Raw genomic sequence first — 27,589 nt, forward strand, 5'->3', positions numbered from 1 at the left:
ACACACACACACACACACACACACACACACAGAATACGGTGGAGATAATCAAGAGAGGAAGGGTATTAGCATTAAAGGGGATTTTAGCTAAGACATGAAGGAAGTTGCAGAGATGAAAAGGGAGAAAGTTCCAGGTTTGGGAGACAAGTGAAAATGCCTGGAGTTGGGAGAAGGAAGGTCTAATTCTAGGACTAGTGAGGGGGCCAAAGTCACTGAATTGAAGAGTTTGTGGGAGGGTGTTGTGAGCAAGAAGACTGGAAAGGTCAGAAGCTCTTAGCCACTGGCCCCAAACTGACATTGACACCCTTTATCCCCCAGGCCAGGAATACATACCGGTCTCAGCCCCACCTGCAGTGGGTATTGTCAGCCTGATCCCAGGTTGACCCAGCCCTCCCAACAGAATTTATTGTAAAGTATAAATTCTTGCTCCTTAAGCAGTCAATGTTGCTTTTGTCTTTCTATTCCAAGAGCCTAACACAGTGCCTGGAGCATAGTAGGTACTTAGCAAAAGCTAGCTGAATTGAAGGTGACAACGTTAACAACCCCCCAGCTCTTTGAGGTCAGGGACTGTTTTTCATTTTTACATCTCCAGTGACTTGCACATAGTAGGAACTCAATAAATGCTTTTTGGATTGTACTGGGATCATTCATTCTCCTTGTCAAATATAAGCTTTTCGAAGGTAAGGCCTCTTTCTCATTTTGTCTTAGTATGCCCAGCACCTAGCAGAGCACCTCCTACACAGCAGGCACTTAATAACTGCACACCGGATTGGATTTGATGGGATTCTAGTGTTGACATTTTTTCTATGTCAGTTATTTAAGGGATTCATGCAACAGCATGGGGGGATGGCACTAGGTGACCTCTAAGGTCATTTTTAATTCTAAGAGTCCATGACAATGGGGAAAAAATAAATCTATCCTGGCACATCAACGTTGGCAGGGGTGGGCACATGTTGGGGTCATAGGGCCCATAAATCTACAGATAGAGAGCTCTGAAAGAGACTGTGGAGGTCATATAGTTCAGCACTGAAGGGGTCACTAGTGGAAAAAGTTTAAGAAGTCCTGATTTTATAGTCCAACCCCCTCAATTTTTTTGTAAACAAATGAAGAAACTTCGAGTATGTGCCTTGTTCTTGATAAGACACTGTGAGAAAGCCCTAACAGGGAATTGCAGAAACTCCTAAAATCCTCTTGGACGGTCAGATAGTTCCAGGTTCACTGATGATGGGAGTTAGTGGGAAATCTGTAATGTGTGTATCACACATGCATACACACACACACACACATACATAGCCCTGGAAAATAAATAAAATAAGTCCAAGGTGACATCATCTTCTTGTCTTCTGACTTCCTTGGATCTGAAATGTGAAAAGAACTGGGAAGAAGTGGGGGAGGCCTCTAAAATTCACCTCACAATGCTTTTATTTTGTGGCTCATCTATAAAACATCACCCCCTTACACAGAGCCCTTTATAGTCATCCAGAAACAGATTCATCAAAACATGATGCTATTAAAAGAGGCGACATCAGACCCTGATGCCTGACTTCATGGTGGGGAGGAGTAGGGGGAGGCAGTTCACCTGGGGTAAGGCACTTCCCAAACTCACTGCAACTGACCCACTTCCTCGGTGGGATAAATCCTAGGATTTCTCCCAATGTTGGGTCTTGCAATAACATCCCAGCCCTGAAAACCTTCAGTTTAAATGGCAGAGGAAGGCATGGTGCATCCCCCCCAGTTCCAGTTCCAATTCTGGGTGAGCAGCCTAGGGCCCCGGCAGCCTCAACTTGCTTATTATCCCTTTGGTGCTCAGTTTCAAGTGGTTCAGGGTGTGTTTGGATTGGAACATGATCCCCACAGCCCAAGATCTCAACTTGAAAAAGTCCAGCTCCTCAAAGCCCATGTCAGAATTTAACTGCAGATCTAGCAGAGATAGCCAAAGGCTAGAGTGGGGAAGACCACAGGGACATAATGTGCTACCTAAGATCCCATCTCTCTGGTTGGGCCTTTTCTCTCACCTCACATATGCTAGCTGACCCAAGAGAGACATGCTGAGTCGATGCCCGGCTTCTTGGGTAATCAAAAAGCTCAACTCCAAGTTTCAGTTGAAAATGGGTTCAATTTCCATTCTGATCCTAAGGATTCAGGAAGTCTGATAGAATACCAAAAGTCACTAACATTACCAGTGGCCGTCTGGGAACTCTCAGGCCCCCAGATATTCCAAAAAGAGTTCTCTGAAAGCTGACGTGGGTCTGAAGTGAATGGGCAGCTCCAGGTCTGGCTCAGAGGTAACAGGCCACAGGTATGTCCCCCAGCTTGGGTGGGACACTTAGCCATCAAGGCCCCTTCTCAAAATTCAAGTTATTTTTCTTTCTTGTAAGCCAATTCAAAAAGACACTGTTAGGAGCCCAATTATTTTAGAGTGGGTTTTTCCCCTCTCACTCTTTTGTTCTTGGATTCAAAACAAATTAGTCTAAAATACAAAGTAGTTTTCAGATGCCAGGAATCCTAAAGAGACATCAGACGGAACCAATGTTCCTAGACTCCCACAGCAACTTAAATCTGTTTCCCAAAATAGCTTTTGTTCTAAGGGAGAAAAAAAAAAGGAGAAAATCTACCACCAAGATGCCTAGCTTTTGGCTAGAATTCTCCCTTTGGGCCTATAGGGATTTCCACACCTCATCTGTAAGCCCCTGAAAATAGGGGTCCCTGATGGAAATAATAGAGGCACGCTGGGCAGTCGCCTAGATTCCTTCTCCCTTATACAAGTCTTACGGCGGAGCCTATGAGGGCTCGGGTGTCATGGTATATTTCTCATGCAGCTCAGAAGTGACTCTTTCTTTGGCCACCAGTCACATGTGGCAGATTCTTCATTTACTCTGCCTTCTTGGCCTTTCTCTTTCTGGAACCTTCATTCAGCTCCTCCTTCGATTTGGCCGGAGGCTGCGGGGCATGAAGAGAAGATGGGCCCCCGTGGGCATCGTGAGAAGATCCGTGGTCATCCTGGTGATGGTCCCCATGGCCCCCCCAGGCAGAACCAAAGAGCACAGGACAGATGAAGCTCTCAATAGTGTCAAATGGGGACGCATGGGAGTGTGTAGCTGTCAGGAACACCTGTGATGGGGAATGGGAGAGGAGAAGGAGGAAGAGGAGGAGGAGAGACACAGAGAGAGAGGAATACGATTTGGAGGTCATTTTAGGCAACTGAGGTATAAGCCATAACAGGAAATCTCTAGGCAGCCAATTCCCTGGGACATGCTTCCATACCTTTCCCTTGCTTTTTAGAATTCAGTGCCCTGTCCCCAGTCAATACCGAATTCCCTGCTGAGTATTCCATTCCTCTACTGAATGGGCCCACAAGAGCCCTCCTCTTGTCACTTACCACCCCCCACCTGATCAAAACTTAACTGTTTTCTATCTGCACAAAGATTTTCATATCAGCTTTACAAGTAATTGCAAAAAACTGGAAATATTCTAAATATCCAACAATTGAGTCAAATAAATTGTGGTCCGTTTACTTAATGTAGGGATTCTCAACCTGGGGTCCATGAAATTTAAAAAATATATATATTTTGATTAATGTATTTCAACATGATTGGTGTCTTTTCTAATCCTCTGTATTTTATTTTATGCATTTAAAGATATGGTTCCTGGAAGAAGGCCATTGGCTTCATCAGACTGACTGCCAGAAGAGGTCTAAGACCCCCCAAAATGTTCAGAATCCCTGATGTCAGGGAATACTATCATGCAATTAATTAAGACTGATATGAGGCAGAAAAAGAAATCCAGGGAAAAGCTCTCTCTCCACACTTGGCTGCCCCCCATGCCTGCAATGCTCTTCCTCATCACTGACTCTTGCAAAATTCTTTATGTCCTTCAAAGATCTGTTCAAGTACTACCTTGTATACGAAGCCTTGCCTCATCCCCAACACACTCCCCAAGCTGAAGCTATCAACCCCCAAAATTTATCTCCTATATATACATACATGCATACATATATACATCAACATATGTATACACACACACCAGACTGCAATATATGCAAGTTGGAATAATGCAAAATTCTATTTAGTGTAAATTATCAAATGATACCAAGGATATTAGATGTGCCTCCAAACCCAATTAATGGAACATAAGAGCGCTACTTGAAGGTTTTAACATGATATTTTGTCACGTCAAATGTGGATGTGATGTACTACTGCATATCATATTACCCACAATTGCATTAATTTTTTTTTACAAGCTCCTAACATAATGGACACAAAGAAGAATACTTCAGATGGAAAAACTGACAGCCCCAAAGAGAAGAGGCTTAGGACAAAAATTTGATGGAACTGAATGGCGTGAATGTGGTCACAGTAACTCTCATAGTGGATGAGATGTCAGAATGCCTGAATCGATGGTGCAGAATATTATGAAACACACAGGGGGAAGAAAAGAAAAGGGTAAACTTGCATCCATTTTTGTGATTTGCAAACCAAAGGAATAGAAGGGTTACAATGAAAGAAATGGAGCCACTTTTAGCTGTATGGTTTGAAGATTTAAACATCTTCCTCTGAGCAGAGCAGCCATTCGTACCAAACTGTCAAGTTTATTTAAGGAACTGATAGGGTCTGAATACAGATTGAGGCACATTTCTTTTACTTCCTTTATTTTTTTTTTTTTGGTCTGCATTTTCTTTGGCAACTTGGCTAATATGGAAATGTTTTGCATGACTGCCCACGTCTAATCTATATCAAATTGCTCGCCTTCTCAAGCAGGGGAGAGAAAAGGGAGAGAGTTTTTAGAACTCAAAATATTTTTTAAAAAAAATGTTAAAATGCTTGTCTACATATAATTAAGAAAAAGATAAGTGACTGTTGAAAACTAAAAATTAATAAATTAATTTTAAAAAGAAAAATAATTTTTTAAAAAGAAAGAAATTTAAATTTATTTAAGGAAATGAAAGAAAATGAAGAGACATTTCAGGTCTTTGGGCAACTTTCACAGAGAAGGTTCTGTACTAGGAGAGGGACTTTTCTCCCCTGGCAGCCCACAGGTCTCACCCGTGTCTTTGTACATTTTGTAAGCACTTATTTGTTTACATGTTGTCTCCTCCTATTGAATATAAGCTCCTTGAGGGCAGAGACTATTTAATTTTTGTCTTCATAGTCCCTGTGCCTAGAGCAATACCTGGCACACTAAGTACCTAAAAGGAAATACGAATAAAAATGAATGAACAAAGAATCTCGAGCCAGATAGGAAGGGCTGAAAGATTGTTATGATGTTTTATGTATTTAAATAAAAACAGATACTCTCTTTTTTGGCTTCCTATGATACTTATCGATCAAAAAGCATTTCTAGGGGCAGCTAGGTGGCGCAGTGAGTACAGCACCGGCCCTGGAGTCAGGAGGACCTGAGTTCAAATCCAGCCTCAGACACCTGACACACTTAATAGCTGCGTGACCTTGGGCAAGTCATTTAACCCCAATTGCCCTGCTTTCCCCCCTCCAAAAAAAAAAAAAAGCATTTCTAAGGACTTATGGAATATATCCCTATTTGTACAGTCAATTTTTTGTGTGTGAGAGCTGTGTCCTCTGCTAGAGTATAGATTCCTCGAAGGCAAAGACACGTCTAATAAAAATAATAATAGATGGTATCAATTATATAGTGCTTTAAAGTTTGCAAATTATTTTACAAGTTTTATCTCATTTTATCCTCATAACCCTGGGAGGTAGGTGGTATTATGATTCCCATTTTACAGATAAGGAAACTGAGACAGGCAGAGGTTAAGTGACTTGCCCAAGGTCACACAGCTAGCATGTGCACGTGGCAGCATTTGAACTCAGGTCTTCCTGATTGCAGCTCTGTCTACTAAGCTATCTAAATGCCTTCTCAGTAGGACAAAAGGCCCTGCCTCTGATTCTCTGTGCACCTTCCCCAAGCTGAGTCTTCTCCAGGGGCCAAGATTCCTAACCAATGTTCAGATTAGGGGCTTTGCTACTTGTAGGGAAAGAATTTTCTAGCCCCACCACGGTCATATCATAGCATCCCCACCAGCTTCTTACCTTACAAGACACCATGAACAGGGTGCAGAAGAAGATGAGATTAGCTTTAGAAATGGGAAGCCATCGAGTCTGCTGAAGTGTGAAAAGAATGGCTCCATATAAGCTGGCTTTGGTTGGACTGGAAAGGAAATAAAGAGCCTGGGCTTCAGAGGAGATAGGAAAGCATCCCAGCACCACAGCATAATTAAGAAAGGTCCCAATGTGCTGATGCCCCCATTCCCCCACTTCCCCACCATGACCTTCCCACCCCCCAGTCATCCAGACCACTTCCATCCAAGACAAAAAGAATGTCAGAGCTGGAATACAGAGGACACAGTGAAATTAGAAGTAGATGGGAATTTAGAACGTAGTATGTCAGCTCTATGTACTTTTCTCGTTGCTAAAATAAGGGGGCTGTATCAGGTGTTTCCTAAGGTCCATCCAGGTCTAATGTTCTGTTTTAAGAACCCTCTATTCTGTGTCCTAAGGGCCCTCTAGCTCTGACATTGTGCTCTAAGGGCCCTCTCAGCTCTGACATCCTGTATTCTAAGGGCCCTCCCAGCTCTGACATCCTGTGTCCTAAGGGCCTCCCAGCTCTGACATCCTGTGTCCTAAGGGCCTCCCAGCTCTGACATCCTGTGTCCTAAGGGCCCTCTAGCTCTGACATCCTGGGTTCTAAGGCCCTCCCAGCTCTGACACCCTGGGTTCTAAGGGCCCTCCCAGATCTGACATCCTGTGTTCTAAGGCCCTCCCAGCTCTGACATCCTGTGTCCTAAGGCCCTCCCAGCTCTGACATCCTGTGTTCTAAGGGCCTCCCAGCTCTGACACCCTGGGTTCTAAGGGCCCTCCCAGCTCTGACATCCTGTGTCCTAAGGCCCTCCCAGCTCTGACATCCTGTGTCCTAAGGACCCTCTAGCTCTGACATTGTGCTCTAAGGGCCCTCTCAGCTCTGACATCCTGTATTCTAAGGGCCCTCCCAGCTCTGACATCCTGTGTCCTAAGGGTCTCCCAGCTCTGACATCCTGTGTCCTAAGGGCCCTCCCAGCTCTGACATCCTGTGTCCTAAGGGCCTCCCAGCTCTGACATCCTGTGTCCTAAGGGCCTCCCAGCTCTGACATCCTGTGTTCTAAGGGCCTCCCAGCTCTGACATCCTGTGTTCTAAGGCCCTCCCAGCTCTGACATCCTGTGTTCTAAGGCCCTCCCAGCTCTGACACCCTGGATTCTAAGGGCCTCCCAGCTCTGACATCCTGTGTTCTAAGGCCCTCCCAGCTCTGACATCCTGTGTTCTAAGGGCCTCCCAGCTGTGACATTCTATGTTCTAAAGGCCCTCCCAGCTGTAACATTCTGTGCTCTAGATCGCTAGGTAGCACAGTAGAGTGTTAGGCCTGGAGGCAGCAAGACTTGAGTTCAAATCTAGCCTCAAACACTTACTAGCTAGTTTAGAAATTCTAAAATTCTAATTTAGAATTCCTAAATTAATTTAAACTAAACTGATCTAAACTAAAATAATCTAAACTAATTTAGAAATTCTAAAATTCTTAACACCTTCTTTGCCTGGGCAAGTCACTTAACCTTCTGTGCCTCAGTTTCTTCAACTGTAAAATGAGGATAATAATAGCACCTATCTCTTGGGGTTGTTGTGAGGATCAAATAAGATATTTGTAAAGCACGTGGCACGATGCCTGGCAAATAGTAGGCATCTTTCCCCTAAGTTCCCTCCCATTTCTGACATTCTGTTCTATTTTCTAAGTTCCTTTTCAACTCTGGAGAGAGATGAGTCCCACGTGTCCCCTATGTGTCCCCCTTCGGCTGGGATGCATTTCATCTTATGTACCTGGAGTAGGGCCCTGAATCCTAAGCTGATACAACCACACTGGTAGGCAAATCACATTTCCTTTGGTGCTTTCTATGTAACTGGATGACACTCCAGTCCAGACTTTACCACTAACACAGACAAGTCATTTCATCAGTCTCTGAAATGAAGGCACTGGAACTCAGACTTCTTCCAGCTGGGACAGCCTCTGATTCTAATAGCTAACTAGCACTGATGCAGCACTTAAAGTCTGATCCTTTTTCTTTGTTTTGTTTTTTTGGCAGGGCAATTGGGGTTAAGTGACTGGCCCAAGGGCACAAAGCTAGTACATGTGTCAAGTGTCTGAGGCCAGATTTATACTCAGGTCCTCCTGACTCCAGGGCCAGTGCTCTACTCACTGTGCCACCTAGTTGCCCCTAAAAGTCTGATCCTTACAACAACCCTGGGAGGTAGGTGCTACAGGTGAAGAGACTGAAGCACCAAAGGCTAAGCGACTTGCACTGGGGTCACACAGCTAGTGTCAGAGGCAGGATTCAAACTCGGGTCTTTCTGATTCCAAGTCCAGGACTCTGTGAACAGTGCCACCCAGCTGCCTATGGTACTGAGGTCAGTATATCAGCGTACAGGGCCGCAGCTGGGTCAGCCCTTTCCTTCAATTCAATAAGTATTTATCAAGTGCCTGGGCACTTAGCCAAGGAACTGGGCTAAGAAGTGTTTCCTGCCTCACCTCAGAACCTCTTTCCGTTTCCATTTTCATACACAGGTGTCTAATCTAGGCACAGAGAGATCCTGACTGTAGTTTAAAAACCCGTCGACCCCAAGACTCTGAGGATGGCCTCAGGCAGAGTGGTTGACTTGTTTGGGCTCAGCTTCCTCATTCATAAAAATGGAGGTGACTTGGATTTCCTAACATCCTGACTGTGAAAGAGGAAGTTCCAGCGCCAGTGACTTACAAGGACATGTGGAGAATCTCATTTGTCTCTGGCTTCCAGACTCCACGGAGCAGCTGCTCAAAGTTAGACATCAGTGCCACACCCGAACCTGTACAACAGTAAGATGGTGAGACCACATCCCAGACGTGACCGCCGTCCTACCTTCTCTTCAAAATGGAGTCTCTCTGGATCTTCCAGCACCTGTCTAGAACAGACTCCCCCAAGTTTCTGTCTACCGAAATACTTCTCCTTGAAAGGCCCCCCAAAATCAGGTGCTACTTCCTCCCTGAAGTCTTCCCAGATAACCACTGGACATGATTGACCCTTTCCCTCTTGGAAGCTCCCCTGTAGTTCCTACACACCTTATCATATTCTAACACAAAACCAAATCAACACAAGTACTACTTTTGGAAATTAGTTGTTGTCCTTTGTAATGGAGGAGGACCAAAATTACATCACTATGTTAGGATCAACGTACAATGTGTCCAGTTTTGGCTAATCAGACCAATATGAATTTGGAAGGCTTTACCACAGGGTGGGCACAAATAGTACGTATGAGCACTTGGAATGGAGATGTCCCTAAATTTGCGCATCTCAATTTGTACATATTAGATTATTAATCAACTGCCTTATTGTGCCAGTCACCATCCTGGGGACTTCCCAACCCCAAAACACCCTTCACTCCCTAGCAACTGCAATACATGTGTGAGCCATTCGGATATTGTTCCTTTATCAAGGCCCTCCTTCAATACCTCAACATTTCCTGGGGCTTACCCAAAGTTCTTCAAGACTATGCCTGGGAGATGAGGAAAAGGATAATTTCAGAGAAACCTGGGAAGACTTATATGAACTGATGCAGAGTAAAGGAAGAAGAACCAGGAAAACAATTTAGATAATAAGAACTGTCAAGACAAATGACAACTTTAAAAGACTTAAAAATTTTGATGAAAGCAAGGACCAATTACAATTCCAAAGGACTGATGATGAATCATGCTACCCACCCCCTGAAAGAGAGGTGATGAACTCAGAGCACAGAATGAAACATATTATTTCTTGGACAGGGCTAAGGTAGAAATTTGTTTTGCTCAACTATGCATATTTGTGACAAAGGTTTTGTTTTTCTTTTTCCTTTTTTTCCAATGTGTGTGTATGGTGGGGAGGGGTTGAAGTAGATTGGAGGTAGATAATTTTTTCTTTGTTAATTGTAAAAAAATAACCATAAATTTTTCAAAAGGCTATGCCCATGAAGCCAAAGAAGTAGGAGGGCCTCCACAGTGGAACAGGCTTCATATATAGCTATGAACAATGTATCTGTCACCCAACCTAAATCAGTACAAAGAAGTTGGCCACATTGTACATGTTTCCTAAGTACTTACTGGGTTTGCTTTCTCCCAGCAGAATATAAGCATCCTAAAGGCAGAGACTGTTATTTCTTTGTATCCCCAAAACCTAGCCCAATGCCTGGTAGGTACTTAAGTGGTTGCTGAATGAATGCATCACCAGAAGGCTGACTACCAAGTGATAGTAACTCATGAAATCTGGTGTGGAGGGGTTTGCCTTCTACATCAGTGGAAGGAAAAGGCACACCAACAGAATTGTGGGTCTTTTGGAGAGTATTTACACATTAACTACAATAATGTAAGAGAAAAACAACACTGAAAGACATCACAACTCTGACTGATACAGTCAGTGATCAATCAAGACTTCAGAAGACTAACAGACAAGCATTCCTTCTTCCTTTCAGCAGAGGTCATGGTGAACTGTAGGTGCTGAATGAGGCATACACGGTCAGATATGGCCATTGTGGTGCTGATTTGTGTTGCCTAGTTGCACTTCTTTGTCATAAGAGAGGGTTCATTGAAAGGGGTTTTTAAAGAGTACCGATAAAGCATCTAATTCATTTTTTAAAAGAAGGTAAGAGTATCTCTTTATTATTCCAGAGAACAGTTGGCTGTTCTGAGTGTGATAGTCCCCCTTGGAATTCCCCACTTAAAGCTTCAAGTCTAGTAGGCCGGAACTCAGGGGCATGGCCAGAACACTTACCTTTGACCCAGCCTGTGGCGATCATGATGAACCACCCGTGGTGGTAGTGGTGATGGGCATGATGGATCCCAACTGCAATCTTGCGAACCCTCACCACCTCCTTCATTGCCACAAAAATGAGCTTCACAGGCAGGAAACTGACGCATTTATAAAAGAGGTTCATGGGGCAGAAGAAAATCATGTACCTGCAAGGAAGGTAGCATCCAATATTTGGGAGAAACCAAGACACCTCCTTGTCCCCCCTGCCCCTCACTCCAGTGGTGGCCTGAACATTTAGGCATGTGATTAGCTTTAAGTCTGACTAGGTCAGTTTATTGAAGTAAATGTGAGAGTTAGAAGAGAAAGAGAAGGCATCCTCTTGCTTACAACATCTTTCCCTTCAACCCACCTTGCACACTCCCCACAACCAAATGCATCTTTCTGGTAAGGTTACCCCTTTGTTCAAGAGCTTACAATAGCTCTTCATTGCCTTCTAATAAGTCCAGATTTTTTAGCCTGGCATTCAAGGCCCTTCTGCAATCTAGCCCCAACCCACTTGTTCATCTCTGTCTTCTCTGCTTCCCTACAATTCAGTTTCCACTCTGGCCAGATGAGACAACTCCCCAGTATCAGAACACATTCTTCTGTCATCCTTTCTAGCATTTTCTCTCATTATTACTCGGCATGAACCCTTCTCCAGGCAGACTGGTCAACTTGCTGTTCCATAGATGCTCCTCATGTTTTCTACTTTCATACCTTTGCTCCCTTTGCTTCCACCAACTGTAATGTCTCCTGTCATTTTCTTCATTTATCCAAAACCTAGCCTTCCTTTAGTTAGTGGGTACAGTGCTCAGCCTGGAAGATTCATCTTCATGAGTTCCAATTTGGCCTCAGCTGCTTCCTAGCTGTGTGACCCTGGGCAAGTCATTTAACCCTGTTTGCCTCAGTTTCTTCATCTGTAAAATGAGCTGGAGAAGGTAATGGCAAACCACTCCAATATCTTTGTCAAAAAAAACCCACAGTCCAAATGGGGTCATAAAGAGTCAGATACAACTGAAAATCAACAATAAAGGCTTCTTTTAGGGCCCAGGTCAAGCATCTCCTCCTCCAAGGAGCATCTCCTTACTCTCTGTACTGTACCACTCTCTCTGCTCACTATGTATGGTATGAGGCCTCTCTTATCTCTGCCATCCTTTGTTAGTTAACTTTCAAGGGCTGCCTGGGTGACAGCTCTGGGAGGAGCCATACACATTTTATGCCCAATCTTCCCCATTATACAAGCAACAGGCAGGGTCTACTTCCAAAGGAAGGCTTACCAGACTGCTGAGGCCAGGAGTACACTGGAGTTATTGCTGAAGTAATCGATCGGTGCTTCCCCAAGCAGAAGATCAGCCAGGATGTAGCTCCCAAAGCAATAGAGCATGGCACAGATCCATGAGGCCACAGGGCTCCGCCGGGACAATTCCACAGCACCTGCAAAAGCATCCTCATGAAGGTCATCTAGGTCTGATGGCCCTAGAGAGTCTAGGGAGCTCAGATGCCCAACTCAACCTATCCTCTGGGTAGTATAAACAACCCCAGAAGAACTTCCTCATTTACCAGAAAGGGATATTTATCCATCTATAACTCCATACTTAATTTAATTCATCCTTCTATCCACTCATTCATTCATAGTTTTCATTCATCCACTGCTTCGGAGCCTGCTGGTTGGTTTCCCTTGTCTCAATTCTCTCCCTCCTCTGGTCCATCTTCCACCCAGAGATCCAAATGGTTTTCCTAAAGGGCAGGTCTGTCCATATGATCTCTCTATTCAATAAACTGCAGTGGCTCCCTATTCCCCACCATGATCAAATATTAAATCTTCTATTTGGCTTTTAAAGCTTTTCAAAGCCTGGCCCTTTCCTACCTTTTCAGTCTTCTTATACCTTACTGCCTGAACATGTTCTGCAATCCGGGGTCACTGGCCTCCTTTGCTGTTCCTCCCGAATTTCATCTCTCCACTCTAGGCATTTTCGCTGGCTGTCCCCCATGCCTGGAATTCTCTGCCTCCCGTCTTCCCTGGCTTCCTTCAGTCTCAACTAAAGTGCTACCTTCTGCAAAAAGCCCTTCTCAGTGCTCCTAAATCTCAGGGCCTTCCTTTAGAGATTATCTCCAGTTCATCCTGTCTTTAGCTTGTTTGTCTGTTGTTGTTAGCATGTTGTCTCTCCCCATTAGACTGTGAGCTCCTCAAAAGCAGGGACTGTTTTTATGCCTTTTCTCCCCCCTCCCCCCATCCCCAGCACTTAGCACAGCGCCTGGACATAGAAAGTGCTTAATAAATGCTTGTTAGCTTGAATTATTCATTCACTCATTTACTCCTTCCTTCATCTCATTCATTCATTCCTTCACGGTTTCATTCACTCATCTGCAAGTCACAGTTTACTATTAACAGAACATTGTACTAGGCACTTGGGAAGGAGATTGAAAGCACTTTGATATAGTGAGAAAACCCCAAGTTTGAATTTTGTCTCTTCAATTCCAAAGGACTCATGATGAAAAAATGCTATCCATATCCAGAGAGAGAGAACTGATAGACTTTGAGTGTGAATTGAAGTATAATTATCTCACCTTCTTCATTTTTCTTACTTTAAAAAATGTGGCTAATACGAAAATATGTTTTATATGATTTCACATTTATAATTAATAGCATATTGCTTGCCTTCTCAGTGGGCGGGGGAGGGGATGGGAAGGAGGGAGAGAATTTGGAACTCAAAATAATAAATAAATAATAATATAATATGAATATGATATAATAATATAAATAAATAAATGATTTTTAATGTTAAAAATATTTATATATATTTTTTAAAAATCTTGTCTTTTGTTTGTGACTTGCTTTTTGGCCTGGATCAAATCCCTTCCCTCCCTGAACCTCAGTTTCCCCTTTTTGTAAAATAGGTCATGGTTGGACCAGTTGATTTCTAGGGTACATTCCGGCTCTACCTACAAATCTATGAGAAAGCAATGTTCCTGCTTCTGGGAAAATGAAAGAGGAAACCACTGGAGAAAATTACCTTGTGTTCATGCTCAGTAATACAGCACAAGTCAAATATGTAGATGCTGAGAGGGTATGGAATAAAAAAAAAATGTGAGAGTTGGGTTGGATAAATCCAGGAGGTCTTCCTGAAGTAGGCAAGCTTAAAACCAGATTTTGTAAGAGGTGAAGAAAATGAACTGACAAAGATGGAGGCCTTTGAATGGATGGAAAGGGGGCAGGGGAAGGAGGAGATAAAGGGAAATTCCAGGTTGAAGGAATGAAAGGTGGGTACAGGATCAGGAAGAATTAAGTTAGACAGGACAAGGTGAGCCAAGAAGCATGCTTTGGGCTGAAAGGCTTGGCAGGGAGTCAAGGTGAGAAGTTAAATATAGCTGGGGGTGGAGACAGGTGGAGGCTCCAGAATGGCAGGCAGGTAATCACTATTTTTTCCTAACTTGCCACGTTTTCAGGGAGTGTAATGGGTTTATTATAGTGAGGTGTTGGAAGGAGAAAGTAAAATATAACTCAGCAGAAAGAGGGATCTCTTGGTTTAGTTAGAAAGACCAACGGACTGGTTTTCAAGAGGTTTCTGCCAACAACCCAGCGTCGTCCTGCTTGGCCTCAGAGGGTAGGGTAGAACCAGGAGCAATAGGCAGATGCTGTAAAGACACAAATTTAGGCTTGACATAAAGAAAAACTCCCCAAAGCTCGGCTATGAATGAGTCCCACCATTCTGAAAAGCAATATGGAACTTCAAACTCCCAAGTCACTAAACTATATAAATACTTTTGATCCAATAGTGCCATTGGGGGAAAGAGGAGAGAATAAGCATTTATATAATACCTACTATGTGCCAGGCACTGAGCTAAGCACTTTTACAAAGATTATCTAATATTACTAGGCATATAGCCCCAGCTAGGTCAGGGACAGAGAGAAAGGACTTATGTGTATGCAAATATTTATAGCAGCTCTTTTTGTGGTAACAAAGCAGTGGAAACTAAGGGGGTGCCCACCAATTAGGGAATGACTGAACAAATTACAGCACACAAATGTAATGGAATATCATTGTGTATTAATAACTGACAAAAGGAATGGTTTCACTGAAACCTGGGAAGACTTGAATGAACTGATGCCAAGTCATGTGAACAGAATCAGGAGAAAAACTTATACAAAAATTACAATATAAAGAACTTTTAAAGACTTAAAAACTCTTAATCAACGTAAGGACCAATTGCAGGGCCAGATGACTGATGATGTTATGTGTTTCCCAGCTCTTAGCCAAGAGGTGATAGACTACTGGTACTGAATGAGGCATACATCCTCAGATACCGCCAGTGTATGAATTTGTTTTGTCTGACTGTACAAGAGAGAGCTTTTATTTTGGGAGGGGGAAGAATTAGTGAGTAGTGATAATGATACAAAAAAGGAAAAGAGCAACCAGAAAATGTTAAGAAAAAACACAGAAGAGAGCAGAAGAAGATTCATGAGGGGCACACAGACAAGGTAGGCAGTGTTTCATTCTAAATTTAATATATGCTTTTTAAGATCTGTATGTAATAGAGATCCATGGTTTCACATACAACTCTCTGTTCTCCTTTAACAATGAAAATGTTTGTGTTAATTGATGTTTAGGTTCATAATAAAAAAGGAAATTAAAAAAACAGGTGATGCAGATTAATTTTATCTCCATTTTTGACAGTAATATTAAACCATTGGATAGGAAGGGGAAAGGATGCTGTAACTAGAGTTTGCCTATCAGGGTTAGGCTGCAGGTTCCCCACCCCTGGCGTAGATTTTGCAAAACATTGAAAAAGGAGCTCAAATTCTTCTTGTGGAAAAGGTGGAGAGAGGTAGGTTAGATAACAGAAATGTTAGACGGACTTGGAATGGTTGAATGACTAGATCCAAAGAGTATTAACTAATGGTTTGATATCAACCTAGAAAGAGGTCTCCAGTAGAAAGTCCCATGAATCTCTTCTTGGCCCTGTGCTATTTACACTCAGTTATCACTGAGAAGGATTGCTAACACACTGGATGACAGAATCAAAGCTTTCAAAAGTCCTCTATAGGTTAGAAACTAGGCTGACTCTAATAGGATGGAATTTAATAGAGGTATGTGTAATTACACTTTTGTTCCCCCACCAAAAATCTGTTCTACAAGTACAAAATGGTGATGACAGTTAGTATAACAGTTAGACAGCATACTATACAAGCAAAAGAAATTATTAGTATTATTATTAACCTGTTCCTTTCAGAGATAGCCTGGTGTAAAGGACTTTGAAATCAGGCGACCTTGAACTATTATATAGCTACTAATAATAGCTATCTAATACATAGCCCTTTAAGGTTTACAAAAGGCCTCATAAATATTACCTCATTTAATCTTCACAACAACTTGGTAAGGTAGGTGCTACCATTCCCATTTTACATATGAAGAAACAGAGACAATCTGTACTCAAAGGCTGTTGATTTTATTTTTGCACTATTTCTCAAATACACCCCCTTTTTTCCTCTGACAGTGCCACCACCTAGGGCAGGCCCTCATCGCCTCCTTGTGTCTCACCTCACCCCATCCCACCCTGTATCCAATCTGTTGCCAAGGCCTGTCTATTTCACCTTTACAGCATCTCCCCAGTACTACTTCTCTCCTCTGATACTGCCACCACTCTGGGGTAGGGTCTAATCAACTCACACCTGGATTATTGCAATAGCTGCTGGTGGGTCTGCCTGCCTCAAGTCTCTCCCCACTACAATCCATCCTCTGTTCAGCTCCCAAAGTGATTTTCCTAAAGTACAGGTCAGACCATGTCACCCTCCTACTCAAATAAACCCCAATGGCTCCCTGTTACCTCCAGGATCAAATCCAAAATCAAAGTCTTTCATAACCTTCCCCCACCTCCCACCCCCACCTTATCTTTCCAGTCTTCTTACACCTTATTCCTTGACATATACTCTTAGAACCAGTGACAGCTGGCCTCCTGGCTGTTCCACAAATAAGATACTCCACTTCTCAGCCCTGGGTATTTTCTCTGGCTGTCCCCCATGCCTTGAATGTTCTCCCTCTTCATCTTGTGTGGGATGAAAGACCCTCACCAATCAAAAGTTAATAAGGAGTCATCTCAGGGTGGGAACAGAAATAAATTTTATTCAATTCTTGAGAATTGGGCATCCCCCACGAGAACAAATCCAGCAAGGGAGGTGCTTTACAAGGAGCAAGGCACCCATAATTATACCTAACACAAGAGAATTTCCGCCCACCTCTGACTCTTCTCACCATTGGCTGGGAGGTGGGCTTACAATCTGAGCACGAAAGCTAGACAAAGAACCGGGAAACTGAGGCACAGAAACTCCAATTCCCATTCCTTTAGTTAATGATTACAACTGAGGTGACATCTATAAATCTAAAGAAGGAGAATAGGATACGGGGAGGAGGAAATCCTCTCCATTCTTTACAGTAGAGAAAAACAGGTCATTATGACCCTGTTCTTACTGAGCAAATCTAAACCAGAACCAGAAGAAAGAAAAAGTTTCAGGGGAAACTTTCCCAGAGGCTGAGCCATCAGACTCTCATGGCCTCAGAATCTTCCCCTTCCCTATATCTTGATTTTTAAACACTCCTGTATGTAGATATGAATAGATATGAATATTATACACATCCTCCCCTGTGAAGTCTTCACATTTCATTTATTTACCTCACACAATCTCCACCTCCTGGTTTCCATCAAGTCCCAACTAAAATCCCATCTTCTGCAGGAAATCTTTCAATACCCCTCTTAATTCTAGTGCTTTCTTACTGTTAATTGTCTTCAAATATCCTGACACCTCTAACCAGCTAGTTTATACGTAGTGGTTTTCATTGACTTCCCCATTAGATTATAAGCTCCTTGAGGGCAGGGACTGAGGTTTGCTGCCTTTCTTCGTATCCCCAGTGTTTAGCACAGTGTCTGGCATGTACTAGGCACTAACTAAATGTTTATTGAATGACTACGCTAGTTTCCCTCAAGACTTACATTAAGCTTCATCTCCAAGAGACCTTGCCTGATTTTTTGTCTCCACTCCCCTCCAGCTCTTAGTGCCTGCCCTGCAAAATTACTTTCACTCAGACAATAAACATTTTTTAAGCACCTACTAAGGGCCAGGCACAGCGCTAAGTGCTGGGGATACAAAAAAATGGCAAAAGTCAGTCCCTGCCCTCAAGGAGCTTCCGATCTAATGAGGAGACAATACGCAAACAACTTTGTACAAACAATATATCTAAAGGATAAACAGAAAGTAATTAACAGAGAGAAAGCAGCACTAGATTTAAGAGGGATCAGAAAAGGCTTCCTAGAAGGTGAGATTTTAACTGGGACTTAAAGGAAGCCAGAGAAGCCTGGAGGCAGATGAGGGGAGAGAGCATTCCAAGTAAGAATTCCAGCCATTGAAAATGCCTGGAGTCTGGAGTTGGAGTCTTGTGAGAAACAGCAAGGAGACAGGTGTCATGGGGGTTGGGGGACGGGGAGAAGTGACGTTAAGAAAACTGGAAAGGGAGGAGGGTCCCAGGTTGTAAAGAGCCAAAACAGTGGAGTTTTTTTTTTCTTTTTACTTTACTGTTACTATTTATTTTACGAATTTCATATTTTTAAAAAGGTATACACACTGTTTTCCTCCATTGAATGTAAACTCCCTGAAGGCAGAGATTGTTTTATTTTCATCCTGGCATCCACAGTGTCTAGCACAATGCTGGGCACATAGCTAGACCATGACAAATGTTTGTTGATTGATCAGTTCAAATCTGATTAGAATTGCAACTTTCCAGGGATTTGGTGGAGACTGTGCTGGGCTTTGTATGATGTAGTGATAACAACATTCTTTTAAAGATTTAAGTCTGATATCGTGTAGCCTGTCAAGGACAGTTCAGGGTCCCTTCCTCCTTGAAAATGAACAAGCCCCTGGGCTTCAGGTGAAAATGTTCTCACCATCTCATGGATCTAAGCTCCTTCCACTCTCTGGGGATTTATTCAAATCCCTCTAGCAGCCAAGCATTAAATCCCCCTTGCAACAGCTGGTGGCAGTCAGTCTGGGAGGAATAACCAGCCCATGTTTTTCAGAAATTGATACCTTCTCCCTTTCCCCCTCCCCACACCATCCAGACCCATCTAAAAATAACTCCTTGGGATGCCATTCTTTCCAGGGTCTTAGTTCAGTACATTTTCAACCAAACTGTCTCAGGAAGGAAAGCCCACACTCGAGCCTGGAGTTTGGCGGTTTTTGTCTTAGTGGAAAAAACATTTAAATTCTTTTCTTTTCTTTTTTCTCTTTATTTTCTTGAAGTGCCCCAGGCAGGAAAGCCTGAGATGAGATCTAGCAAGTGCTGGCTTGGTTTGAACATATGGCTGCCTCTTGGCCAGCACTGGATGCATAGCTTTCAAAATTAGCCCTATGGTCCTCAGGCAGATCAGAGGGCTTGTGGTCCCAGACGCAGGCAACAGACAGAGTAGTGGGGGATGTGAAGGTCTGGAAAACAGTGGTTTGGCCTGCATTCTGAAGGCCAAAAGGAATGGATTTAAAGAGCCATTAGAAATTTATCTGGTAACCAAGAGATCACTGTAGACAGTATCAGCAATATCGTACAATGATTAACTGTGAATGACTTAGCTATTCTCAGTAACACAATACAATTCCAAAGAATTTAAGAAAAATGCTATCCACCTCCAGAGAAAGAACTGATGGATTTTGAATGTAGATCAAAGCATACTTTTTTTTACTTTCTATATTTTTCTTTATTTTTTTTAGTCTGTGGGTTTTTTTTTTTTTTGCAGCATGGCTAATAATGGAAATATGTTTCGCATGACTACACATATATAATCAATATCAAATGCTTACCTTCTCAAGGGGGGAGGAGGGAAGGGAGAAATTTGGAACTCAAAAATGATTTAAAAAGAATGTTAAAAATAGTTTTTACATGTAATTGAGAAAAATGTCACTCTTAAATATAAAACAAATTTTAAATTAAAATAAAAGGAATTTATCTGGTTAAAACAGACCACAGATTTAGAGCTAGGAGGGCCCTTGGAGATCCTAGGATCCTACGTTTAGCACCGAAAGAGAAATCATAAGCCGCCTAGATCATGCTCTACACCCCTCTCCCCCCAGCTCTTATTATACAGATGAGGAAACTGAGACCAAAAGGGATCGGTAAATTGTCCGAGGTCGCACATTATATGACAGAGGTGAGATTTGAACCCAGGCCATCTGATTCCTAAAGCAGGTATTCTTTCCACTGTGTAATACCACCTTGATCATCTAATTTGCTCCCATTGCTTTTTTTTAAACAAATGAAGAAGTCAAGTCACTTGCCCAAAGTCACACAAGACTTAAGGGCAGAGCTGGGATTCAAACTCAGATACCCTGACTTCCAATCCAGTACTCTTCCCACCATACCATGCTGCATCCAGAAAGAAATTCTGCTCCACATGGTAGAATACGAGGCTCCATTCTCGAGCTCTGGAGCTAGCCGCCATCACCCTCTCCTGCAGTGTTCTCCCTCCTTACCTCTCCTCTCACCAAAGCAGCTAAGTGATGCCACCGGTGGAGCACTGGACCTAGAGTCTGGAGTCAGGAAGGCTTAAGTTCCAGTCCTGCCTTAGGTACTTACTAACTTCGTGACCCTGAACAAGTCCTCTTACCCTTCTCTGCCTCAGTTTCCTCATCTGTAAAACGGAGGTGATAATAGCACCTGCCTCACAAGGTCATGGTGGGATCAAATGAGATAATACATGGAAAGGGCTTTACAAACTTTAAAGTGTAATATAAATGCTAGTTTATTATTATTAGGACATTATGATGTCCTACTATCAGTCAGCCAACGAGCAAACGTTTATTATGCACCTACTATGTGCCAGACATCATACCAAGAACGGCAATAGTCTCAAGGGGCTCAGTCTAATGGTGAAGACAACTACTATGCGCAAATAAGCTACACAGAGGACAAATTGGAGATGATCACAGAGAGCAGGAGCTAGCATTTGGGGGATCAGGAGAGACTTCTTGTAGAAGGTGGGATTTTCTCTGGGATGTGAAGGAAACCAGGGAAGCCGGGAGACAGAGATGAGGAGGGAGAGCCTTCTAGGAATGAGGGACAGCCAGTCAGAGTTGGGAGATGGAGTGTTGCATGAAAAGGGGTCAGCGTTACCGGACCCAAGCATATGTGGGGGTGAGGCAAAGTGTAAGGAGACTAGGAGATTTGAATGCCAAGCAGAAGATTTTATATTTGATCCAGGGCAATAGGGAGCCACTAGAGTTTACTGAGTAGGAGTGGGATGACATGGTTAGGCCCGTGCTTTAGGAAAATCACTTTACCAGTTAAACGGAGGATGGACTGGAGTGTGGAGGGACCTGAGGCAGGCAGACCCAGCAGCCACCAGGCATGAGGTGATGAGGGCTTGCCCCAGGGTGGTGGCGGGGTTCAAGAAGAGAAAGGGGTGCTGTGAGCAAAGTGCCTTATGAACCACAGAGCTATAAGTATAAAACGTGAGCTCTCACATTCCTACGGTGCTTCCCAGAGCTCCAGTCTCAGAGCAGCATGGATGGGGGCCTCAGGAGTCACTGGTCTATTCTGTGCCTGCCTAGGATTCCCTCTCAGCAACAGCCCAGACAAGTGATCAATCAGCATCGGCTTGAAGACCTCTAGGGAAGAGTAGCCCACTCCCTTCCCTGGCAGCCCTTCCGCTCTGGGGCAGCGAGAAGGGATAGGAAGTTGTGTGGTTACAGCATATTTTATTGCCGTTGTCCCCATTATCTCATTTGACAATCATAGCAGGTAATGTTGGAATTATTACCGCCATTTCCAGAGGCTTAGGGACATCGAGGCATCATGGAGCATTGGGCTTGCGGTGCAGAAGTCATGGGTCGAAATTTTTTGCAGACTTTTTCTGCAACTCTGGAAAGTCATTTAACTTCCATGTGGCCCAGCAATGGATTTATCTACAAAGTCAGAGACAGGATACCAACTGCACTAGTGGAGGGACTTCTCGTACCCTGTGTCTATTCATTTCTTCAGCTTATAGGATTTAGAGCTCAGATTCGGGTGCAAAGCTGGAACAGAGTCCCAGAGGACATCTAGGTCAAATCCCCTGACTTTACAGATGCGGAAACTGAGGTTTAGAGAAGCAATATAACTCGAGTAGTAATTGAGACAAGAGCAATAATAAGCAGAGCTAAGATGGGAGCCCCATTGTCCTGAATCCCAGGCCAGGGGGTTCTTCACACCACTTGTCCTGACCACAGGAGTGGGCAGGCAGGCAGGAAGGTGGGGAGGCAGGCAGGCAGGAAGGTGGGGAGGCAGGCAGGCAGGAAGACAGGAAGGTGGGCAGGCAGGCAGTAAGGTAGGCAGGCAGTAAGGTGGGGAGGCAGGCAGGCAGGAAGGTGGGGAGGCAGGCAGGCAGGAAGACAGGAAGGTGGGCAGGCAGGCAGTAAGGTAGGCAGGCAGTAAGGTGGGGAGGCAGGCAGGCAGGAAGGTGGGGAGGCAGGCAGGCAGACAGACAGGAAGGTGGGGAGGCAGGCAGTAAGGTAGGCAGGCAGTAAGGTGGGGAGGCAGGCAGGCAGGAAGGTGGGGAGGCAGGCAGGCAGACAGACAGGAAGGTGGGGAGGCAGGCAGTAAGGTAGGCAGGCAGTAAGGTGGGGAGGCAGGCAGGCAGGAAGGTGGGGAGGCAGGCAGGCAGACAGACAGGAAGGTGGGGAGGCAGGCAGTAAGGTAGGCAGGCAGGAAGACAGGCAAGCAGGCAAGCAGACAGCAAGGTGGGCAGGCAGACAGGAAAGTGGGCAGGCAGACAGACAGGAAGGTGGGGAGGCAGGCAGGAAGGTAGGCAGGCAGGAAGGTAGGCAGACAGGAAGGTGGGCAGACAGGAAGGTAGGCAAGCAGACAGGAAGGTGGGCAGGCAGGCAGGAAAGTGGGCAGGCAGACAGACAGGAAGGTGGGGAGGCAGGCAGGAAGGTGGGCAGACAGGAAGGTGGGCAGACAGGAAGGTAGGCAAGCAGACAGGAAGGTGGGCAGGCAGGCAGGAAAGTGGGCAGGCAGACAGACAGGAAGGTAGGGAGGCAGGCAGGAAGGTGGGCAGACAGGAAGGTGGGCAGGCAGGCAGGTAGGCAGGCAGGAAGGTGGGGAGGCAGGCAGGCAGGAAGACAGGAAGGTGGGGAGGCAGGCAGGAAGACAGGCAAGCAGGCAAGCAGACAGCAAGGTGGACAGGCAGACAGGAAAGTGGGCAGGCAGACAGACAGGAAGGTGGGGAGGCAGGCAGGAAGGTGGGCAGACAGGAAGGTAGGCAAGCAGACAGGAAGGTGGGCAGGCAGGCAGGCACTCTTCAAGCTGAACAATTTCTGGCCCTTCACAGATAAACACTCCAGAAATAAAGACAATTTCAGTGCCTCAGTAACCACCCTCTACCTGTAATCTCTAGGGCACAAGGAGTCCCCTAGCAACATGCATAACTATAACCCTGATGAAGTTCTTAGCAAAGACTAGCAAGGTCTTACCCAGGGATTCTGAACCTGGGGTCCATGAACTTCTTTTTAAAAAATGTTTTGATAATCTTTTTTAAAATAATTAGTTTCCTCCATAATCCTATGTATTTCATTTTAGGCCTTTAAAAGCATTATTCCAAGAAGGGCTCCATAGCCTTCATCAGCCTGCCAAATTGGTCAAGGACACCACAAAAAGTGAAAACACACATGCACACAGACACAGACACAGAGACACACACAGACACACACACACACACACACCCCTTGAACTAGTAGAAAGAATTTCCTATTGTATGAACATAGGTAAGTCACTTCACCTTTTCTGAGCCTGAATTTCCCCATCTGTAAAATGGGCAGAATAATTCACATGCTACACACTTCGCAGGATTGCTATAAGGGGAGAGCATTTTGTAAACCATAAGTGGACAGAACCCTGAACCTCAGTTAGACCTGAGGTCAAATCTGGCTTCAGACACTTAACGAGTTATATGACCCTGAGGGAGTGATTTACCTCTGTCTGCCTCAGTTTCCTCATCTATAAACTGAAGATAATAATAGCACCTACCTCCCAGGGTTACTGTGAAGCTCAAGTGAGATAATACTCATAAAAAGCTCTGCAAACCTTAAAGGGCTATATAAATGCAGGCTATGATTATTGTTAATAACAATGCGAGGTAATACAAGGGGATGCAAACATACTGAAGCTGTATGTGTTTACTGAGTAGCCGGTGATTCCCCCAGACATTCCTCTGGAAACCCTTATGGTTCCTGTCCTACTCCTGGGATGTCTTGACTGTCTCTAAGACTCACAAACATTCACTGAAAACCATATTCTTAGTTACAATAGGCAGATCTTAAAACCTAAGATTTACCACCTTGGGTCAAGCCCAGCAGGCTACTTCTGATGGGGCACCAAGAGACAAGTTAGACTCATAGAACACTAGAGCTGTCAGGCCTTGAAACTCAGAATGTTAAACCTAGAGGGCACTTTAGAATATAAACTGTTGGCCAGTTTATATTGGGGGGGGGGGCCTTTAGAATATAGAACACAAAATGTTTATCATGTACTTGAACAAATTAGGCATTTAAATAACAAATTGGAAAAATTAACTTAGGGACTATCTAGTTTCATTACAGGATTAGTCTATGGCTTCAGAGATTATAAGAATCTCTTGAATACAGATATTAAGGATTCTACTTCATTTGTGATTTATGTACTTTGTTTTTTGGGGGGGGGTTTGTTTGTTTTTGTTTGTTTTTTTCAGAAAACCCTCCTGATTTAGGGAAGGTTTGGAGCTCCGGCTCAGGCTGGAGGTATTATGGGCCTAAAAATTCAATCCCTCCCATGTCCATAATAATTTATGGTTCCAAAGTGTTTTTACCCCTATGGAGGGAGAACAAGTATTATCAGGCTCATTATACAGATGAAGAAACTGAGGCTTAGAGTGGCATAGTGACTTGCTAAAAGATCACATAGTAAGGGAGAAAGCCAAGACTCAAACTCGGATTTTCTTGACTCCAAATCAGAATTATCAAGTAATTAAAATTCCATAAAATGTAAGCAACCAAAGAATTCTGCAAGGTGCTTTGCCATTTTCAGGTACTGATACTGACAATTAAAAACAGACATATGGCACATTAAGGGTTACACAAAATGCATGCCAGGAATGATTTAATTTGATCTCCAGAACAACCAACTCAAAAGGCATTACTATCTCCACCTTATAGATGAGGAAACTGAGGGACAGCTAGAAAAGGTCAGAGAAAGGATTCAAGGCTGGAGTTCTCCTAACTAACTAAGCTCCCCCATGCTGCCTATGACAGCAGACATCTAAAATAGCTCCCAGAGCCTGCAGAATTGGACACTAACTGGTTAGTTTCTCTCTACCCCCAGTTCCCTCTGAAAGTTTTTCAAAGCTCTCAGGTTGTACCTTGAATTTATGTAGACTTGGGATCGTCTGTCCCCAAGAGGAGGAGAAAACTCAATAAAAATCAGTCCATGTCCAAATGTAAGGCAGGCCAGCCTCATGGTTCCCTCATTCCCCTAAGGTGAAGCATTCTTTCCTGAAAGTCAAAGTCCTTCCAGAAGAGTTGACTCTGAGGGTGCTTTACTCCTAATGGCCAAATCCCTCATTTTAAAAATAGAACTTTAAAAAAAAAATAGAAACTCACACATTGTCAGAGCTGGAAGGGGCTTTAGAACATAGAATACAAAAAATGGAAGTGAAACCTTAGGTCATTGAATGTCAGTGCTGAATGGAACATATAATATAGAAACTGGGAGGAAACTTAGAACTCAAAGGCAGGTGGGAACCAGTCCCAGCCCCACAGGGTGGGTTCTCCCACCCCCCAGGCACCCTCAGCCCCCAGCCCCACCCAGTGGGGACTGGCTGACAGGATGGAAGCTCAACCTGAGACATGTAGTTTAGGCTATCAAAATGAGAAGCACCTCAGAGATCACCTAGTCTAAAACTCATCAGTTTCTTAAGAAGGCTTCCTTTTTCGCCATGTTCCCTCTTCCTCAAGGAAGAGTGAGGTAGGGCTGCAGCAAAATTGTAGGCAGCCAACCAAGCTACCAGCATTTTGAAACAGGAAACAAATGCTCCAATCCTAATACAAAGCTATTCCTATTTTACTTTGCAAAATAAGTGTCCCCTGGTAACAGCTTTTAAAGCATCAGCTCCCTTCCCTTCCCCTCCCCCCAAACTCTTCAAGGTTTCAAAAGCAGTTCTGCGGCTCACAGCGTAGGAAAACAGGGTGGAAAGTACAAGGATGGAATCCAGGTGGTCCCTGCCCAGTATTATAGTCTCCAGTGGAGTTCCTTTTCCTTGTCTGTAAATGAAAAGTCCAGACCTGGACAAAAGTGGTGATCCTGAAAGAATAATCAACACCGATAAAAATAGCTTCACAAGCCACACAGCCCCAGATTTCACAGTGAATTGATCCACGGGGGAGGTGGTGTTCCCGTCTGATCTCTGTTACTTACTACCGGTGTGACTGACTCTGGACAAGTCACTATCCCTCCGGCGGCCTCACTTTCCTCCTCGTAAACTAAGGGACTGGCCTAGATGATCAGAAGTGCCATTCAACTCAAAAATCCTGAACTCCATTATTTCATCTGATCCTCCCGGATCCGCAAGAAATAGGTTAGGCATAATCGTGGCCCCATTTTAAAGAAGAAGCTCAAATAGGTTTTAAATGATTTCCCCAGGGCCACGTATTTAGCTAGTTTCAGAGCCAGAACTAGAACTCAGGTCTGATGGCTCCTGGTCCAGTCTTCTTTAACAGGGGTCTGTAGCTACTGGAGGGAGAATACCTGCCTCCCACAGAGGCAGAAACCTGGGCCACCTGCAGAGAAGAAGGGACCCTTCCCCTAAGCTAGGGACAAGACAGACGGAGCAGGGACGATTTCGATGGCCCTGACTCAGCGGGCCACAGCAGAGGGTCTCCCGGAAACCTAGACCCAGGAGGGGGTGGGGGAAGAGGTGCGGTATCAATTTTCCAGCGGCCCTTTTCTCCTTCAGCAGCCTTATATAGGCATAACAGCTGCGGTTTCACCTCGCCAAGGGCACCAGGGGTGGAGTGGGGGTAGAGGGCAGCTAGGGAGATCGGGAGGGGCCGGCGGAGAGGTTCGAAGACAGAAGGCAGGTGGGAGCTAGCCCTAGTCCCGCAGGCTCCCGACCCCACCTCCGCCTCCCTAGCCCAGGCGCCCCCAGTCCCCACCCCCCACCGCCCGGCAGGGACTGACCGACTGACCTGGCTCGTACTTGAGATACAGGATGGAAACGATGAAATAGCTGAGGTCAAAGACCGGGAAGAGGGGCACCCGGGAGAAGCTGAGCGCCAGCTCGCCCAGGCTCAGGGCCGACAGCAGCTCCATGTCGCCCGGCAGTAGCCCCTGAGAGCCCCGGCGCCCAGGCTGCCCGCCGAATGGGGCAGAGGCGGGCTGTGCCCGAGCCTGGCGGAGCCCCCGCCCCCTCCTTGATCTCCTCCTCCTCCTCCTCCTCCTCCCCTGCCCTCCGACAGGTGCAGAAGCGCCTGTGAGCCCCCAGCTCCTCCCTCTGGGCTGGGCAACCTGCCCCCTCCAGGTCCCGCGGGGAGCCGCCCTTGGCAGTGGTGCTGCCAGTAGAGGAGCTCAGTCCGATGTCCCCAGCTTCCCCTCCAGCTCCTAAGAACCCCAGCTCACACGTGGGGAGCGCTCCAGCCAGCCTCCCAGCGGCTATCTTCTTCACTTTACCCACGGCCCGCCCCTGCAGTCAGTCAGCAGCCAGGCTTGCAGGAT

The 27,589-nt window shown here is 44.8% G+C and overlaps 1 protein-coding gene across 1 annotated transcript; it reads right to left on the bottom strand.

Annotated features, from left to right (window-relative positions):
• Window positions 1-1,399: 1,399 nt before the first annotated feature.
• TMEM38A (transmembrane protein 38A) lies at window positions 1,400-27,589 on the bottom strand. The gene is made up of 6 exons (XM_036742309.1): window positions 27,064-27,589; window positions 12,107-12,263; window positions 10,812-10,996; window positions 8,790-8,877; window positions 6,045-6,162; window positions 1,400-3,111 (listed from the first exon to the last, which is right to left on the bottom strand). The coding sequence occupies exons 1-6, from the start codon at window positions 27,185-27,187 to the stop codon at window positions 2,872-2,874; spliced, it is 912 nt and encodes a 303-aa protein (XP_036598204.1). The 5' UTR covers window positions 27,188-27,589; the 3' UTR covers window positions 1,400-2,871.

This window comes from Trichosurus vulpecula, chromosome 1 (genome assembly GCF_011100635.1).
Source record: "Trichosurus vulpecula isolate mTriVul1 chromosome 1, mTriVul1.pri, whole genome shotgun sequence".
NCBI classification, from domain to species: Eukaryota; Metazoa; Chordata; class Mammalia; order Diprotodontia; family Phalangeridae; genus Trichosurus; species Trichosurus vulpecula.